The 19,987-nt window shown below is 39.8% G+C and overlaps 1 protein-coding gene across 1 annotated transcript in view; it reads left to right on the forward strand.

The window, feature by feature from the left end:
- The window catches only part of LOC118762155, a 19,678-nt gene extending 2,282 nt beyond the window's left edge, over nt 1–17,396 (forward strand). The window contains exons 2-5 of the mRNA XM_036500586.1: nt 5,344–5,580; nt 6,538–6,624; nt 8,098–8,344; nt 17,027–17,396. Coding sequence (XP_036356479.1) covers nt 5,351–5,580; nt 6,538–6,624; nt 8,098–8,344; nt 17,027–17,107 — 645 coding nt within the window. The 5' untranslated portion in view covers nt 5,344–5,350 and the 3' untranslated portion in view covers nt 17,108–17,396. The remainder of the gene's footprint in view (nt 1–5,343; nt 5,581–6,537; nt 6,625–8,097; nt 8,345–17,026) is intronic.
- The last annotated feature ends 2,591 nt before the right edge of the window (nt 17,397–19,987 follow it).

The raw sequence follows: 19,987 nt of genomic DNA on the forward strand, positions 1-19,987 counted from the left end.
ATAAACGAACAACAATTTCCCATTTCCTCAAAACTCATATATACACTACAGAAATGTTGTTGTTGTTGTTGTTGTTGTTGTTGTTGTTGTTGTTGTTGTTGTTGTTGTTGTCGTCGTCGTCGTCGTCGTCGTCGTTGTTGTTGTTGTTGTTGCTGCTGCTGCTGCTGCTTGGTGGCAACAAGTGTCCTCAAATGTCAAGAATCTTTCTTCGGATTCTGGCAAAATACAGCATGACACTTATCTGCAAGTTGACAATTCGTGCGTCGATTCTAACAACCTTCGTTTAATAGATTGAAGTTTGGTTGTTGTGCACCAATTATCACAGGAACAATTGTCAGCTTTGTTTTCTATTATGTCTTCATCTCTTTGGCTAGATTCTGATATAGCTCGATATTCCCAATTTCTTTAATATCCACTCTATTATCAAAATGGTATTGCAAAGTCAATAGTCTTACATGCTACACTGTATGTTTTTTCATGTTCTCTACAAACATGTCTCATTTACCTGCATCCAGTATAGTCAATCCTTATGATGAAATTCCATAAAAATCAACAAATTATTAACCACCATCACACCCTCTGGTTTGTGTTCATACCACTTTTTTCCATCACTTTGAATCCACACACTCGGCTATCATCACAAGTCACTATTTTATCGACACAGTCATACGTACGCCTACCCACTTTTTGTACTAGCTCATTGCATTCATTTAATACTTTCGTCTCCTTTTCTACAGATTGTGTTTTAATCTCTGACTGAATGAATTTTATCAATCTTTGCCTTTATCAATTGATTCTAGTGGCTTGTTTCCGAGCGGTTATAATAAGTGAATCGGTTTCTCGATTAGTAGTAGTAGTAGTAGTAGTAGTAGTAGTAGTAGTGATGGTGGTAGTAGTAGTAGTGGTAGTGGTGGTGGTGGTGGTGGTGGTGGTGGTGGTAGTAGTAGTAGCAGTGGTGGTGGTGGTGGTGGTAGTAGTAGTGGTGGTGGTGGTGGTGGTGGTAGTAGTAGTAGTAGTAACAATTTAAGTGATACGATTAACGATAACAGCAATGACACAAGCACGACACATATACATTCTCTCTCTCCCTCTTTCTCTCAAGCACACACACACACACACACACTCACACACATTTCAATAATCAAAGGAGTGAATGGAAAGTTTGAATTAAGAAATGAGTAAAGCGATTTCAGATTTTCTTCATTGAATGAATCTCCTTCAGACAGACGGGTGAAGAAAAAACCTGTTTGGCAAACCTATGTGACAAAGACAGATGCATCCATACCTCGGTCTTTTACCGAATAGCGAGAAAAATCAAGCAACATATATATCTATGTATCTTGAAAGCCACAATGGTTTTTCATGCCCGCAAAAGAGTAACTGTGAACAGTCCAGGCTGATGTGTTGAATCACTTCTATATCATTGATCGAGATTGGCACTATGAAACCATCAGTGTGTAACATTCAAAACAAGAACGAAACCAAAAAAAAGCCGTCGAGCTAGTAAAAGCTCGTACCATTATGTTTGCGGCACCGCAACACAAGAGCTATAATAAAGGATATTGATGACAATTTTGAGCCTTGGTTCATCTTCACTTTTATGAAAGCAGAAAGGGCCGAAATACTTAAGAACTGTGTATATAGTCAAGTAAGGTCTATATATGGCTATTTATATTTACAGAGCACGGGGAGAAGAAAGACCGCGCTGACTTCGCCGAGAATTTTATCTGAGAGCACAGAGAGACTTAACGAAACGCGGCATAACATTTTGTCCACCATAATCGTTAGAGAGTCGGATCAATAGCTAGTAATTATTGCTCCGATGAACTGAAAAAAGCCTACTTTGTCCTTCATTGTTACGGGGTCGGTAAAATAAAGCCCTAATCAAGTACTGCGTCGGTTTCTCTCTCTATCTATCTATCTATTTATCTATCTATCGTTTTCTCTCTCTCTCTCTCTCTCTCTTTCTCTCGCTCTCCTTCGCTCTTTCTCTCGCTCTTTCTCTCGCTCTCTCTTTCGCTCTCTCTCTCTCTCTCTTTCTCTCGCTCTCCTTCGCTCTTTCTCTCGCTCTTTCTCTCGCTCTCTCTTTCGCTCTCTCTCTCTTTCTCTCGCTCTCCTTCGCTCTTTCTCTCGCTCTCTCTTTCGCTCTCTCTCTCTCTCTCGCTCTCTCTCTCTTCTCTCTCTCTCTCTCTCTCTCTCTCTCTCTCTCTCTCTCTCTCTCTCCTTGTGCTGTGAAAGGTTCGTGGGGCACACTCACCATGTTCCTTTCCTATAGAAACGGATGATGGTTGAGCTTCAATTTAGTAGCCTCTTCTCATCTCGCATGCAACAGAAATCATCTCAAGAGACCACGGAACATGGTGGGCATGGACGGGTTGGTTGTGTACTGTACGAAACGGTTAAAACGACAAAAAGAAAATATTCCATCCTATATATAATGATAATAATAGCAGCACCAGCAGCAACAGCGATGGCGGCGGCAGCGGTGGAAGTAGTAGTAGTAGTAGTATAGTAGTAGTAGTAGTAAACTGTTCGTGACAGTTGACAGTTGAGGTTTGTATCATTTAAGAGGTGACTCACTTATTTACTTATTGGTTGAATCTTTGCTGTCCATTCTACGAACGAAACTACAAACAAACCCTCCGATGGTCGGTTTCATTAAAAATTATTTGTTTTTCCGTATTAGTTAATTTAATTTACTTTCATCTTAGCTGACGGGTTTTACCAGACGTCTAATACAAACCACAATTTGAATAGAAGTTTTCTTTCTTCCTTCATTTCTTTCTTTCTTTCCTATCCTTCCTCTTTTTTTTTTACCTTTTTTACATTTTTATTTGTTTTTCCCCTGCTTCTATCTGATTTTACATTGTTTGCAACTCTTTGTTCCCAAGTAGTGTTTGCAATGTAAATACAACAGATTTCAACAAAAATTAATAAAGCAAATTATATGAGATGATGACGTATAATCGTTTCACGCGATTATATTACAATATACTACTGGTAGTTTTTTTTTTTTTGTGGTTTTTTTTCTTTCGATTCTGGTGTAAATTGTTACTGTAAATAATCAATTAAGATCCCCGCTCTTGTCTGCTCCATTTTAGTCTGAAAATAATTCTAGTAAATCTTGTCTGGAAAAAATTTGATTGTCTATTGCATCTTATTTCTTTAAATTTTATTCAATATCTGTCTTGTTGAAACTCGAGTTAGAACGAAAGTTCAAATTGACCTGGGCGAAATTTTAATCATAAATCAATGAGCATTAATCTAATGTTGTGTTTCAGCATTCTTAGCAACCATAGCAACTGCACATTTTTCAGTAACTTACAAGCTATTTCAGAGGATATATTATTACAAGTGGGATACCATATATCATTATACGGCGTATCACAATTGTCCGTGCAACACAATTGGCTGCAACATAATATATCACAGCTAGTAAACTATACCCTATTATCTTGCACAGACACAGCAGAAATAGAGGACAAATCGTTTACTATTCCGTACTGTCTGCATTGATACACAGACGTTTCAAACATCTTCAACCTCTTTCACTACAGAAACTTTTTTTTACTATCTCCATTGTTTTATCCTATCAGATTCTTTGGTCAAAGTCAAATTTAGCTCAACTCTTCACTTCCTAAAATATAAGAGCCTATCACCATTTGGATCCTTTGATTAAGTTAGATACTAGTCGGAGCTTTGGAAATTTGTTCTGACTATTTCTGGCAAAAAATGTGCTTGAATATACACAACTACGATGGTGACCAAGACCGTAAAGTTCGGTATGTCTCGCCAATCCGATACAAACAAAGCCACATCTAAAGCCATAAGTAACTTATTCGAAACTAAACTGCTGCAGTAAAGTCAAAGATTATTGCAGCTAGAGGAAAGCTTCTCTCTATTAAAAAGCTTTTACCCGCAACGCCTGCAAGATTCTTTTATACCCCGAATGGGATACCACAAGATCTATCCTCACATTCATTTTATGTATATGATCTTTTCTTCTTCAAAAACATTCACAGCTTCATGTGCAAATGACATCACATTCACATCTTACCACCAACCTCTAGATACAACTGCATAATTTCCCCAACCTTGCATCGACCACCAAGAAACCAAGCTCCAAAGTAAAAGATTTGCAGTAGTACATATCAATCCAATACCTCTTTTACTAACAACTCAAAAAAGAAAAACTACAACCAACTTTCGCCCTTAAAAACATAAATGCATAATAGTCACAAAGAAAACAATTACATACCACGGCACATATAGGGAAAACAATGAAGAATGAAAAACGGCGCACAAACAATCCATCGTGAATTATGCCAGTCGTCCCTGGATGTTAATATCTCCATGTGTGGCTGATTCGTGAACCATATTACAAAGCTTAATCCAAAATTGCAGTATCGAGGACAGGGCTGCTGCTACATGGCATTCAAAAAAACTATTTGGCTGGTTAACAAAGTATCGTTCACAGTTTGCTACAAACATTAGATCACTTGTCACACTGTTCTCTATATGTCTTCTACCGCTACTACAATGGCCTCTGCTCCCATTAACTGTCTTCCTGGATGCCCTCACCACCTAGTCATCCAAGACCACTAGAGACAACTCATATGAGTTTATTCTTTCCCCTTCTATCTCGCACTCGACATTTCCTAATCATTCCTACCCTAAATGCAGTTTTCTGAAATCACCGCCCTACCCACATTTATTCTGCCGAGTTCTACCAACATACATTCAAATTGATTTGGTTACATTAATCAGGAAGGATCTAGTGTCATAGCTATTAATCCATCTCGTAGTAAAAACAGCTCGTAAGTTATTTTTGCGCAATAAGTTATATAAGGTTGTCCCAAAAGTTCGTAGAAAGTCTTGGAAAATAATGGTCTTTATTTTGAGGAATAATTTTTGTTGTTTTTGTTAGTACTTGGCGAGTAAAAATTCAATTTTCGCAAGTGTTTACGAACTTTTGGGACAACCTAATATTATCACCCGCTGCCATCAACGTATTATCACAATTTTTAACATTATAAAATAAACTCGAAGATATCACTCGATATTGTTATATATTAACGCAGTTATACTTTACTACAGTTTTATTCGCTTTACGTTACCATCATGTGTGACTTTTTCTTTTAGCTATCACAGCTAATCACATCATATACAATTATCACAACTCTCTACATAACGTATTTTGACAGACGGTTATACTACGTAGATTTATTAACGTTATCACAAACGGTCAGCGTTTTTCAGTTTTTATGTCTAAATGTGGCAAAACGAGTGTTGTCGTCAGTTACAAACAAAAAGCTTTTAATAAAGTTATTTATTTCGTTGCAGGAATATAATGATTAAGAAGCCTCCAGGTGTTTTGTCCCTCCAAAATGTTTATATCATTGGCACTTGCTTTGCTTTTGTGACATGCTTTTCCCCACCAGGTTGCCCTTGTCAAGCAAATACAGCCTACAAATGCCCAGTACTGCCAAAGAGAAATTGCGAAGTGGTTTATGATTATTGCGGCTGTTGTCCACAATGTGCTCTTGCCCTGGGTGAAAGATGCCAAGAGTTCGGAACTGTGTAAGATTGTTTCTTTTTTGTTTAACCTTCTCTTCATATTCAAGTTCAATGACATTTAATTAATATTATTGATACACATCAAAAGTTATGAACGCAGTAATGTGTGTGTGTGTGTGTGTGTGTGCACATCTTTTATCACCTTATTCAGCCATTGGACTGTAGTCATGCTGGGCACCTCGTTGAAGGGTTTAATCGAATAAAACAACCTCAGAACTTATTTTGCTTTTCAAGCCTGGTACTTATTCTATCGGTCTCTTTGGCCAAACTGCTATGCTATGGCGACATAGACAAACCAACACCGGTTGTCAAGCGGTGGTGGGAGACAAGTACAAGCACAAAGACACACACACACACATACACACACATATACATACATATACACACACACATATATATATGTGTGTGTAAAGAGAGAGAGTAAATCCAAAAAGACGAAGAGCACAAGAAAAAACACAAGAAAAAACCAACAATGCGAGGACATGGTACATGCAAAGTATTTGCAAACGCTCAGTGAAGGAAAGAAATGTGGTTTTACATTTCGAGCCAAGCTCTTCTTCAGAAACAGTTGACAGAGGTAAGTCCAAGAGAAAAGGAAGACGGAGGAAAAAAATCGCCAGGGTTTCTTTCGGTTTACGTTTACCAAATCCACTCGCAGGGTGTTGGTCAATTCGGGGTTATTGTAGAAGAGACTTGACCAAGGTGCCACACCTTTGCTATTTACTTGGATGGTTTCCTTTTGGGTGTCATTAAATCATTTGTGCATGTAGCAGTAATATCAGTCCAATCAGAAATCAATAAATAACTATTAAGAATCTCTGTGAAGTAGATAATTATAATAATTATAATTATACGAATGTTAGAGTTAGAAAACTAAACATTATTCTAAAGCATTAAAGAAAACTACATTACATTTCTTTATATTGGCTCAGAAAACAATACATTTTTTTTCTCCTTCAGATGCCAAACTGGACTAATTTGCCTTTGGGATCGATTCTGGTATGATGAACCTCTGTCTGGAAAATGTTGGTATAGAGGATACGCCAGGTGAGGAATGAATGAAATTTTATGCTTTTTAGTGTTAAAAGCGTTTAGCGCCAGATAAGTTGTCTCTGACCCATTTTCTAATTGTGTGTGTGTGTGTGTGTGTGTGTGTGTGTGTGTGTGTGAAGGCGCATGGCTCAGTGGTTAGAGCGCCGAGCTTACGATCGTGAGTTCGTGAGTTCGATTCCCGGGCCGGGCTGCGTGTAGTGTTCTTGAGCAAGACACTTTATTTCACGTTGCTCCAGTTCACTCAGCTGTAGAAATGAGTTGCGACATCACTGGTGCCAAGGTGTATCGTCCCCTTTGCCTTTCCCTTGGATAACATCAGTGATGTGGAGAGGGGAGGCTGGTATGCATGGGCGACTGCTGGTCTTCCATAAACAACCTTGCCCTGACTTGTACCTCGGACGGTAACTTTCTAGGTGCAATCCCATGGTCATTATTGACCGAAGGGAGTCTCCTTCTCCTCCTCATATATATATATATATATATATATATATATATATATATATATATATTATATATATATATATATATATATATATAATATATATATATATATATATATATATATATATATACAAGGGATTGAGGAGTTGAGCAGAAGCCAGAGATTACAGATAGTTTGTGTGATTTTGGATTGATGTTATGCAGTTTCGCTTTTCTTAGATGCTATCGGAGAAGGATAACAAAGTTTGGTGCACGGAGCTGATAATTTTATTGAAACCTTTAATCTAAACTAATCACTTCCTATCAGAAGATGGTAACAAAATATTTTACTTTATTGCAACGATGAAAACTGAATTCTGTTAAATTGTTGCAAAATTTAGAACATCTTTTGGCTATTTAGAATTTAGAAATAATTATTTAAGATACTTTTGGAACTTGAAAGGAAAAAAGGATGCATTTAGAACTATTTTGAAAATGTGGTAAGCTTCAGAGGAGTTTACTGTTGTTCTTTTCTTTCAAATATTCAGATATTGGCAGTGTGTATAGATATTGTAATATGTATAAACATTGTGAACTGAAAGAGCAATGATTACATTTTCTAGAACTAAGAAATTTATACAGTTTGTTATGATACACGTTGATAGTTTATAGTGTTCCATTCAGATTTGTAAACGCGTATACTTCATTACAGCTTCTAAATTTCTCCTGCAAATCCCTAATTTGCAATACTATAAGCATTTTACCATTTACATAGTCTGTCATTGAATTATTAATGCTGACATTTGCACCCGTTCATTACGTTAAAAATGCTATTGCACACTTTCATTGAATTATCATGCGTGCTTCATATGTTTTTTTTTTGTTTTTTGTTGGGTTTTTTTTTGGGGGGGGGGGGGGTTTTGTTTTGTTTTTTTTTTTGGTTGTTGTTTTTTTTAATGCCACAGCCTATCATATAGCTATTAACATCTTTGAATCGTGTGTCCCCAGTTCGCTTGTGTAATGTCATGCATAGTTTGTGTATTGCAGGAAAATTCTGTCCAATTCTTCGTTGACTGCGGGGAACAAGTTGAACTCGTCAACTGCGCAGCCCAACACGCCAAAATATGTGACTGCTGCTGCCGCTGCTTCTGCTGCTACATCTACTGCTGCCATTGCAGCGCACAATCCGTCAATTAATAATGAACCTATTGCCGCTATAACTACTACTACTAAGACAACTAATTTTCCCACTACATCTGCTGCTACAACAAGCTTTCAAAGGCATTTCAAAAAGGTATAACATTTACCATGAGATTTTTTTTTTTGTATATATACAAGTCGCCATATTTTTTTGTAAACTCTCCTTGTAATATCACCTCGTTCCTCATCTTTGTGGCAATAACAAAAGTACATCACCATCATCATCATCATCATCATCATCATCATCATCATCATCATCATCCCCCCACCGCCACCTCTGCCACTGCCTCCATTTGGGCAGCAGGTTAGCTGAACTTTAACGAATCGGACAAAATATTTAGCGGCATTTCTTCTGGTACTTTACTTTCTGAGTTCGAATTCCGCCGAGGTCGACTTTGCCTTTCATCATTTCGGGGTCGATTAAATAAGTACCAATTTACGCACTGGGGTCGATATAATCGACTTAATCCATTTGCCTGTCCTTGTTTGTTCCTTCTGTGTTTAGCCCCTTGTGGGTAGTAAAGAAATAGGTATTTCTCTTGATACTTTACTTTCTGAGTTCAAATTCCACCGAGATTGACTTTGCCTTTCATCCTTTCAGGGTCGACAAAATAAGCACTGGTTGAGCACAGGGGTCAATTTAATACCCCACTCCCAAAAATTGCTGGCCTTATGTCAAAATTTGAATCCATCATCATCATCATCATCATCATCATCATCATCATCCCCCACCGCCACCTCTGCCACTGCCTCCATTTGGGCAGCAGGTTAGCTGAACTTTAACGAATCGGACAAAATATTTAGCGGCATTTCTTCTGGTACTTTACTTTCTGAGTTCGAATTCCGCCGAGGTCGACTTTGCCTTTCATCATTTCGGGGTCGATTAAATAAGTACCAATTTACGCACTGGGGTCGATATAATCGACTTAATCCATTTGCCTGTCCTTGTTTGTTCCTTCTGTGTTTAGCCCCTTGTGGGTAGTAAAGAAATAGGTATTTCTCTTGATACTTTACTTTCTGAGTTCAAATTCCACCGAGATTGACTTTGCCTTTCATCCTTTCAGGGTCGACAAAATAAGCACTGGTTGAGCACAGGGGTCAATTTAATACCCCACTCCCAAAAATTGCTGGCCTTATGTCAAAATTTGAATCCATCATCATCATCATCGTCATCATCATCATCGTCATCATCATTCATCATCATATCACAATCCCGAAGCTGAGATGGTCAACACTGTTCTGAAGAAATACAAGGCGGTGACAAGAGCAAAAATCAATCCAGACAACAGGCTTACAACTCGACACCTGGAGAGGCAAGTACATGCTGTCGTATGGACTTTGTTTGGCCCCCGACCTCACTGTAAACCAGAACTAGTAACGAGATTACAAGTAAGATAGTCAGTCTTATCCAGAAATGAGCCAATAAGAAGCTATTCCTGAAAACTTACCTCGCTTCCATTATAGCTTATCGTCTGGACAGTGTGCTGTACCCCAGTTTCCGCTTGACCAGACTGGAAAGCTCTTCAGCTTCTTACGAAATGAGTGCGTTCCAAGGGACGGCTGCCAGCACCCTTTGCGTGGCAGGTTAAGCATATCATGGTCGCTAATGCACATGCACATGCTCAAGTTGCTGCACCTTCAAGACACCTGGGTGATGAGCATGTGTGATCGCCGTTCGTGTGGCACGCCTTTCCTTAGCTCATCTGGACGTCAAGGCAGTCTTAGGTCTAAGATTGTCATCAGCCGGATAATAGGATCAGAAGAAGTTCTAGTCTAAAAATCTATAAAGAATTAATGGCAGAAAAGAGCGACGATTTTCTCTGAAAAGGTTTAAGCGTTGACGAAAACGAATTGGATAACCTGTTCCAAAAGACTTTCCGGTCACGGCCTACTATGGATAACTTTAAAAATCCTGGATCGAGTATTGGTAACGAGGAGTGCTCTAATCAGGAGGCCTTAGCCACTCAGACCAATACCAGGTCACGGACCAGTACTGGACCGTGGACCAGTACTGGCAATTCAACAAGAAACCAATCTGAAAACCGTAACTTATAAAACGATAGTAATAAAAGGCTAGAAAATAGAGCAAACGACACAGCAGTAAAGGCACCAAATCGCACGTCGCTACAGGAAAAAATATGGCACGGTAAAAGTGAGAATCCCGACTGAGGATGAGGTCAGTAAGCTCTCCCCAACAGCACTAATGAGTGACGAACTACTCCTCATACGAATCTACTTTGTCTAAATAATAGTAAGGATAAAGATTGTCGATGTGCCCTTAGAAGTAACCATCTTCTGGTTGATAGTTTTAATTCTCTTCGAAATAGGGGACATAACTAACATTCTTCAGCTCCGAGTGTTGCGGAAACAAAAATGGTCTGGTTCAGGGATGGATCTACTGATCCAAATGGATCAAGCAATATGGGTCCATCCTGGACCTGATAAATCTGCCATATGGCAGAAAACTGTTGAAACTTAAAAGGCAAGGTGCTATTTGCGTAGTGGCTCAAACGATCTTAATGTTTTCTGCCTACATCAAAGGAGAAGAGAAACAAAACCACCACTTCTACCGATACCGTCGCCACAACTGTAACAGCACCGGAATTTAAGAGGGGAAGTGTGAGTCTTGACCATGACCCATCTGAACACCCAGCAACTACCAACACCGAGGAAAACATTGATCGTGTTCATCACATGGTGCACATCCTGCAACTCTCAGGAATGTGACGAAATATCGTTTATTTTTCAACATTGTCCCCTTGCGGCCCACACACTTCTGTCATCGGTATTGCAGTGCCTGGACCCCATTCGTGAAGATCCTTTCGTTCTGTTGGTCAAAGATGTCATCAACAGCGGATATCTCGTCGAAATAGGGGACATAACTAACATTCTGCAGCTCCGGGTATTGTGGAAACAAAAATGGTCTAGTTCAGGGATGGATCTACTGATCCAAACAGATCAAGCAATATGAGTCCATCCTGGACCTGATAAATCTGCCATATGGCAGAAAACTGTTGAAACAAGTGTTTTTCATGTTGTGGAACAGATTAAACTAGATGGAATCAAATCAGGAGAATGAGAAGGGTGATCAACTGGTTCAAAGCCACAGTCACACATATCAGCCATTGAAACCAACGACTTGTGTGCTGGAGCACTGTCCTGAATAAACACGACCCCTTTCATCGGTTTTCCTGGGTGTTTGGTCTTGATAACCTTTCGTAACTGCCTCAGCAAGTTGGCGTAATACTCTCCATTGATGGTGTTGCCCTTTTCAAGGTTCTTTGGAGCAGATGAGGAGGAGTGTTTCCACTACATGGATTATTGCTTTGACTCTGGTTCAAAGTGATGAACCCAACACTCATCCTGGGTTAGAAAACGTTCAAGGAAACCAGCTGGATCTGCCACAAATGATGTCAGACTTTTTCGCGATGTGATCAGCCTGGTGTGCTTTTGATCAGGTGTGAGCAGAAATCTTCACCAATATTAAGTTCATTGTGAAGAATATTCTCAACTCTCTCAAGAGATAGCTAATAGGATTGGTCATTTGGCTTATAATCAAACGCTTGTCATCTATCACCTGTGACGAATACGATCAATGTTTTCCTCGGGGTTGGTAGTTGCTAGGTGTTCGTACGGGTCATGGTAAAGACTCACGCTTCCCCTCTTAAATTCAGCTGCCCACTTTTACACTGAAGCATCATCCCCTAATGTAGCAAGCATATCAGCATGAATATTGTTGGGGCCTTGACCCTTTTTCTGCAGGTACTTGATAACACCACGATGCCAAATTTTGTTCATTTCAAGAGAAGTCGCTACTAATTACTTTTTGAAGTCTTCTTTGAACAGTCAGAATTCAATTTAACTGGAAATAATGCACTTATTATCAAGAAATGTTGAAATTAATGCATGCAAGATTTCACAACTCCAGCATCACTTCTTCATAGTGAGCCTAAGAACTTCTCAGCCCACCTTCATAAAGCAGCAGCACCAACGGCAGCATGCAGTCACAACAGCAACAATGGCAGCAACTGCAACAATAAAACAAGCAGCGAAAGTAGTAGTAGTAGTAGTAACAACCAAACAGCAGCATCAGCGGCCGCGACAACAACAACAGAACCAGCACAAACAGCGGCGTCAATAGCAACGAAAACAACTAAATGAACAGAGTCCTCAAGAACCATCACATCACCAACCGAAACAGTAACTGAAAGCCCACAAACATTAACAAAACAAAAAGATAATGACTCCCTAATATATGCCACTCCCCGCTTAGAACCAATCAGATATGTCCTGTGAAGAAGGTAACGGAGCAAATAGCAACAGGTAACAAAAAAGAAAAAAGGAAAAGTGAAAACTTATGCCAACGCAAAAAAGTGGGTTGCAAAACACATGGAAGAAACACCAATGCAACCAACACTATCATCAGTATACTATCGTCATTCATTTCAACCTCACACAGAGACAACCGTCATCACAAGCGCCAACAAAACCCCGTGGACATACAAACCAAGGACAACTGCTAAGAAGCTTTATGAATTACAGTGCCGTAAATGCAAAAAGCATTGAGTTAATAAAAACAAATACATCAACATTACTCAGAATGATTTCATCTCACCAACAAATAGCTCGCCAACATCCAAATCGCTCAAAATATATACAACACCATGGAAAACAAATACCCCGATGGTGGTACACGAGACTTTGGAGGGATTATAATAATGGATTTTGCAAAGCATTGATTGTGAAAACCCCTACAACCAGCCGGAGGGACGAAACACCTGTCCCTCTATAGGATTAAAGTAAGGGATACGTTTTCACTTTCCTCATTCTGTTAGACATGGCCTTGTGGAGGCGCAATGGCCCAGTGGTTAGGACAGCGGACTCGCGGTCGTAGGATCGCGGTTTCGATTCCCAGACCGGGCGTTGTGAGTGTTTATTGAGCGAAAACACCTAAAGCTCCACGAGGCTCCGGCGGGGATTGTGGTGATCCCTGCTGTACTCTTTCACCACAACTTTCTCTCACTCTTACTTCCTGTTTCTGTTGTGCCTGTATTTCAAAGGGCCGGCCTTGTCACTCTCTGTGTCACGCTGAATATCCCCGAGAACTACGTTAAGGGTACACGTGTCTGTGGAGTGCTCAGCCACTTACACGTTAATTTCACGAGCAGGCTGTTCCGTTGATCGGATCAACCGGAACCCTCATCGTCGTAACCGACGGAGTGCTTCCATTCCAGACATGGCCTTGCTCAGAATAAGCGGCATAAATGCTTGTGACCTAGGGTCACTTGGAAGCATCTGCTCAATGGCGTCAGATATAGATGCATAATGCTCATCAGCAAGATCAGAGTTTCCGATCTCCGCGATCCCTTGTTCATTTTCGGTTGCTACGGTAGTGCACTGCCTACCTCGACGGACTACCGTGTCTCTCAGAAAGAGAGGTGAGATGTTACGAAAAATTCCTAACAGCCACGGAAATACGGGAATCGATAGTTGGAAGAACGGCGTGTTTGGATGGTCTACCCTACGTGTTTTACTTTTGAATGCCAAATTTGTTTCAAGACCTTTTGCTAAACACCTACCACAATTGACAGCAGATCAGGAAAATTCCAAGTTCCGTGAGTCGAAGAGCAGTGGCGTTACTGAGAAAGGACCCAAGCAGGGGGGATCACAATGATAATCTTAACTGGTGATGCGCAAACATGCGCTTCCCGTACATATCTGTCTACGATGACCTCCAGCTCACGCAGGACATCACAGAGAGGGTTGGTAACGAGCCAGTTATGGGTGGGGTCCTGATCAAATTATATCAATCAAAACTTTTGATCGGGTCGACTACCAATACTTGGTGTCTCTTCTCACGGGGGTCGGTTTCAGTCTCGTCTTCCGCAGTTCGATCGCTGCAATGTGCAGCGACATCTGCTCGGTGGTGAGAGTGATTGGCCACTTATTGGAAGCATTCAGTATCATGCGCTTGGTCTCCCAAGGTTGTCCTTTCTCGTCACTTTACGTACTGACTCTTGAGTTACTATTCGCGAAACTAAAGACGTCGGGCAACATCCCGCGCGAACTAGGGTGTGGAAGAACCATGTCAGCATACATGGACGACATCATCATCTTTCTCTCAGACACCAGGCACATCGAGGCGAACGGCACTGCATTAAGGATTAACGAGGCAGTGAGAGGAGGAAAATTCAATGCGCCTGCTGCTCAGCACCTGGATAGGCAAGTCCATGCCGTCCAAGAGCATTGGACAGATGATCAAATGGAGAAGAACTGAGACAAGTGACAATCAGAATGGCGAATCTCACCTAGAGATGGGTCGAGAGAAAGCTATCCCTGAAAGGTTGGGCAGAAATGATCACTGAATGACCAGGCAGATGTGGTGAACGCTTACATCTCCATTTTATATTATCACCTGGCCATCGTGCGTCTCACTGGACTTGATCGCCAGGTTTTCCGCTTTCTGAGGAAGGGACACGTTCACTGATCAGACGCTCCATTTCTTGTCAATATCCGCAGATGATAGTGTGTAGGTTTGCGCCAAGACTGCTACCCTTTCAGAGTTTCCTTGACGGTGAGTAAATATGATCACCGTTTGCCTAACTCGCTTTTCCACAGCTTGTATTTTTAACAGAACTGGATCAAGCCTAGACCGAGGCAGAACACCTGGGACCTTGAATATTGTCAGGCGCTTACAATCGACCAATGCGGTTATTGTAAGTTTCACTTTAGCGCTCTATGGAAGATTAGTGGCAGTAAAAGTCTGGACGTCGAAGAAAATAAGCCGGTCTGTTTCGGAAGACTTTTAGATCATGACTCATGGATAATTTCCAGAAATCTATAGCCTGGCTGTGCTACTGAGGGAGTGGGGCGCATTGCTGGTTCGAGACAAAATGACAGTGTCATCAGCCGGGCCTGTCCGAAATGCGTGCAGAGTAACGAAACTGTTCTGAACGCATATATCCAGTGCCCGAGCATTGCTGACTTGTGAAGTTCTGTCGAACATCTGCTTTCGCGTCTAGGATGGATCCGGCTATCTACTGAGTTCACTGTGAAGATCGCCCTGTCGCTTTCTTTTGGTTGGGAAGAGCAGGCAGTTGTGTCTGGCGGTCTTAATGAAAGAGTTTGTGTAGTGGACTGGATGAAAAGGGCTAAAGACCGGCACTTTCCTATTAGCAAAGCCCTCATCATTTTTTTTCAAGTTACACTTGAAAAGAAAAGTGTGATTGAAGAGTGAAGTACTATCTTTCAGCAAATTTGTTGAAAGGTGAATGATAGTGGCAAGGTTGATCCGAGCGCACAGGCTTGCTCTGAGCATGCGCATGTGGAGTGAGGTAGGAGGTTAGGGAGAGAGTACTTGCCCTAGTGGTCAGAGTGACTGGTTTTGTGAGGGTTTCCACGAACAGTCCTCGGAAGTCTCCATCTTTACACTCTTTTGGGAAATTATTTCTTGTTTGAACCTTTTTACTTCTTCTTTTCTGTTATTTTACTGTCTATGCTTTTATGTAACCCCCAAATTGTATTGTACCGTCCTGTACTGTCCCCCATCTCTTCGTAAATCCTTAGTGGTTAATAAAGAAATCCTCTTCTTCATCATCATCATCATCATCATCCATCATCATCATATCATCATCATCATCATCATCATCATCATCATCATCATCATCATCATCATCATCATCATCATTATCCATCATCATCATCATCATCATCATCATCATCATCATCATCATCATCGTGGTCGTCGTCGTCGTTGTCATCGTTGCTGTTGTTTTAAACTTTTTAAGGAAAGTATTTTTACACTTAGAATGCATAGATTTGTATTGGAACGTTACTCGTATTAAATTGTGTTTGAATATTGTATACATACTGTGTGTGTGTGGAGAGAGAGAGAAAGAGAGAGAAGAGGAGACAAAGAGGAAGTAGAGGAGGTATTAATCTACATTAACAGCTGTTCCCCTTAAGAATCGTATGAAAAAAAATGACATCGTTATTCTCTGGCCTTGTTTTCATCAAAATATATTGCTGGGATAGGGACAGCCAGGAAATATGTTTGTCCCTACATAAAGTTATAGACAATTAGCAGGGACTGAGATTTTGGGGCTCACTTGAAGACTTCAGTTCCACAAGGATCTAATTACTGTTTTATTTTCATTCTGATATGTCTTCGTATATCTACTAAACAAAACAAAATAAAATGTTAGGTCATTAAAAAATTAACACATAAAAATACATACACACATACATACGTGCATACATACATATATATATGTGCACACAGACATATATACATACATACATGCATACACACATACATACATACATACATACATATATATATATATATATATATATTATATATATATATATATATATATATATATATATATATAGTTTTAAATAATTATTACCTTTGTATGGTATTTATTCCCATGCTGGCCATTTGATAATATCGATATTATCCTTATTTATATATATATACATACACACATATACTTAAATACGTATGTGTGTGTGTATGTATGTATGTATGTATGTATGTATGTATGTATGTATGTATGTATGTATGTATGTATGTATGTATGTATGTATGTATGTATGTATGTATGCATGTATGTATTATACCCACCCATAAAAGAATAAACCAATGACAGAAACCTTTAAAATTGTACAACAGACAGATGTTCCAACACCATTTCCAACTCTTTACCTCTTGTCCAGTCAACATGTTACAAGATAATTCCAAAGTATTAAATCATAGTTTTGTATTTTTCAGAAACCGCCGGCGATCCATTACCGACCTTCAAAATGGGCGTATTTAGTGAGACGATTTGGGCCGAGGGAAGATTTAAACTAGAAGAGTATTGACCTACACTCAATTTTTCTGATATGAATTTTGACTTCATCTACTATGCATTCTTCAGTAACCGTATATAAATAATGGACTATATACCGTCATATATCATATATATTCGTATATTATATTCATATCAATATTTATACATTTAGCGGCCTTTTGCCATTTAAAGAATTTTCAGTATTTATACATGCATAATGGCATAAACGTAGAGAAAGAAGCAAAAAGATTACATTATAATTTCGTTTCTTATTTGAACCAATCCTGCTGTTAAATCAACTGAAAATATCATCCATATATATTCTCTTTTACTCTTTTACTCTTTTACTTGTTTCAGTCATTTGACTGCGGCCATGCTGGAGCACCGCCTTTAGTCGAGCAAATCGACCCAGTACTTATTCTATCGGTCTCTTTTGCCGAACCCATAGTGACGAGGACATAAACACACACCAGCATCGGTTGTCAAGCAATTCTAGGGGGACAAACACAGACACACAAACACACACACACATACATATATATATATATATACATATATACGACAGGCTTCTTTCAGTTTCCGTCTACCAAATCCACTCATAAGGCATTGGTCGGCCCAGGGCTATAGCAGAAGACACTTGCCCAAGATGCCACGTAGTGGGATTGAACCCAGAACCATGTGGTTGGTTAGCAAGCTACTTACCACACAGCCACTCCTGCGCCTATATATATATAATTTTTAAATCTTCGGACTTTTTTTAAATCTTTGGATTTTTTTTTAATATGCTAGACCACTGGTTTAAATTGATGTATATATATATATATTATATATATATATATATATATATATACATACATATACACTCATGCTTTGGGTTCTACTTTCCTGCTGGCATCACCAAACCTATACATACATACATACATACATACATACATACATACATACATACATACATACATACATACAAAAAAGAGAAGTACAAATGTCAATAAATGTGACTAGGGTATTAGGAAACACCTACATTACAAGAACTAAGAGCTAAATCGCGATATATATATATATATATATATTATATATAGGTAAACAGTAAAAATAATTACAGACATGGACAAGAACATGAAACACCACAGAGACGACACAAGAACCACAGGACGGGACATTCGAAGCCCTCAGTCATCAGTCAAGAACCAGATCATCTTAGCAATTTCGGCTGATTAATCTTGAGATTGCTCCGATATGGCCAGCCCGTCAAGGGAAATCTAAGCCAAGCGCATTAGATCCCCTGGAAGAAAGCTTCGAATGTATACAACACGAGGACGGAAAACGAACGAAGTACACGAACAAAAATACAGAATACGTGACACCAATAAGAATACAAAAACGTAAAAACAATAACGGTAAAAATAAAAAATAAACAACAAAACAAAACCAGGACGTAGGACAAGGGTCTTTCGACAGGACGAGTTGAGTATGGGGCTGGCTTGTGAAGTTGTGCCTAATGGCCGCAGGGAGACGAACAAATACGTGTTGCTTCTGCGACTGCTGAAACGAAAAGAGCGCTCAACAGCGGCTAGCGGTCACGTGAGAACAAAAGACAGGAGAAAGGGACAGATGAAAAGAGAGAGAAGGTGGACGAGGGAGGAGAAGAAAGAGACAGATCGAGGGGCTGGAGGTGAGAGAGATAGAGAAACGTAGAAGGGGGGGGGGGGAAGACGGATGGAGAGGGAAAGAAAGGAAGGGGAATAAGGGAGGAGAGAGAGAGAGAGAAAGAGACAGATTAAGAGTCGTATCAATGCTAGAGAAAAAATATACTTATCGTATAAGGACAATTGTGGATACGTAGCCGCCGATTATATAGGTAAACAGTAAAAATAATTACAGACATGGACAAGAACATGAAACACCACAGAGACGACACAAGAACCACAGGACGGGACATTCGAAGCCCTCAGTCATCAGTCAAGAACCAGATCATCTTAGCAATTTCGGCTGATTAATCTTGAGATTGCTCCGATATGGCCAGCCCGCCAAGGGAAATCTAAGCCAAGCGCATTAGATCCCCTGGAAGAAAGCTTCGAATGTATACAACACGAGGACGGAAAACGAACGAAGTACACGAACAAAAATACAGAATACGTGACACCAATAAGAATACAAAAACGTAAAAACAATAACGGTAAAAATAAAAAATAAACAACAAAACAAAACCAGGACGTAGGACAAGGGTCTTTCGACAGGACGAGTTGATATATATATATATATAAAGTGCACACACATACACATGGTCAAATAAATGTATCCACGTGACTGTCACTGTATGAAATTATTGAAAATTTTTAGGAATAAATTATCATTTAATTAGTTACTATGATGCGTTATTTATTTAATAATCCGGCGTTATTTTCATTGCTGTATTTCAACCAATAACTTGTGGATAAGCTGTGAAATTAGGCCCCTGTAATCTGCTTTTTACTCTTTTCCTTTTAGCCTGGAGCAAGAGACTCTATTTGTGCCCTTCGCGGGCCTCCTGATGTTCTGAGAAGGAAGGGACCTAATGGGTAGGGCAATTCGTGGTGGTGCTGGTGGGCTGGGAACATTATGGTGACGAGGTGAGGAGGAACAAGTCAGTCAGATGTGCCTGAATTGCAGTAACTCGAGAGTAGCTAGCTGCGAGGAGTGGAGGTCATTATAGTGGTGATAGAAAAGAGAGAAAGAGTGTCCATCATTGACAAGACCAAACTAGGTCGAAATCACGTGATCTGTTCGTCTCTGCGCTGGAAGTAGCTGGAACTTATCTCCCCGCTAGCGATATAAACATGAGAGCACTTTGCACCAGAAAGCCAATACGAAAGTTCCTCTCGTGGTAATTACTGCAGTAAAGTTTATGATATAATGATATA

Source organism: Octopus sinensis, linkage group LG2 (assembly GCF_006345805.1).
Source record: "Octopus sinensis linkage group LG2, ASM634580v1, whole genome shotgun sequence".
Taxonomy (NCBI): Eukaryota; Metazoa; Mollusca; class Cephalopoda; order Octopoda; family Octopodidae; genus Octopus; species Octopus sinensis.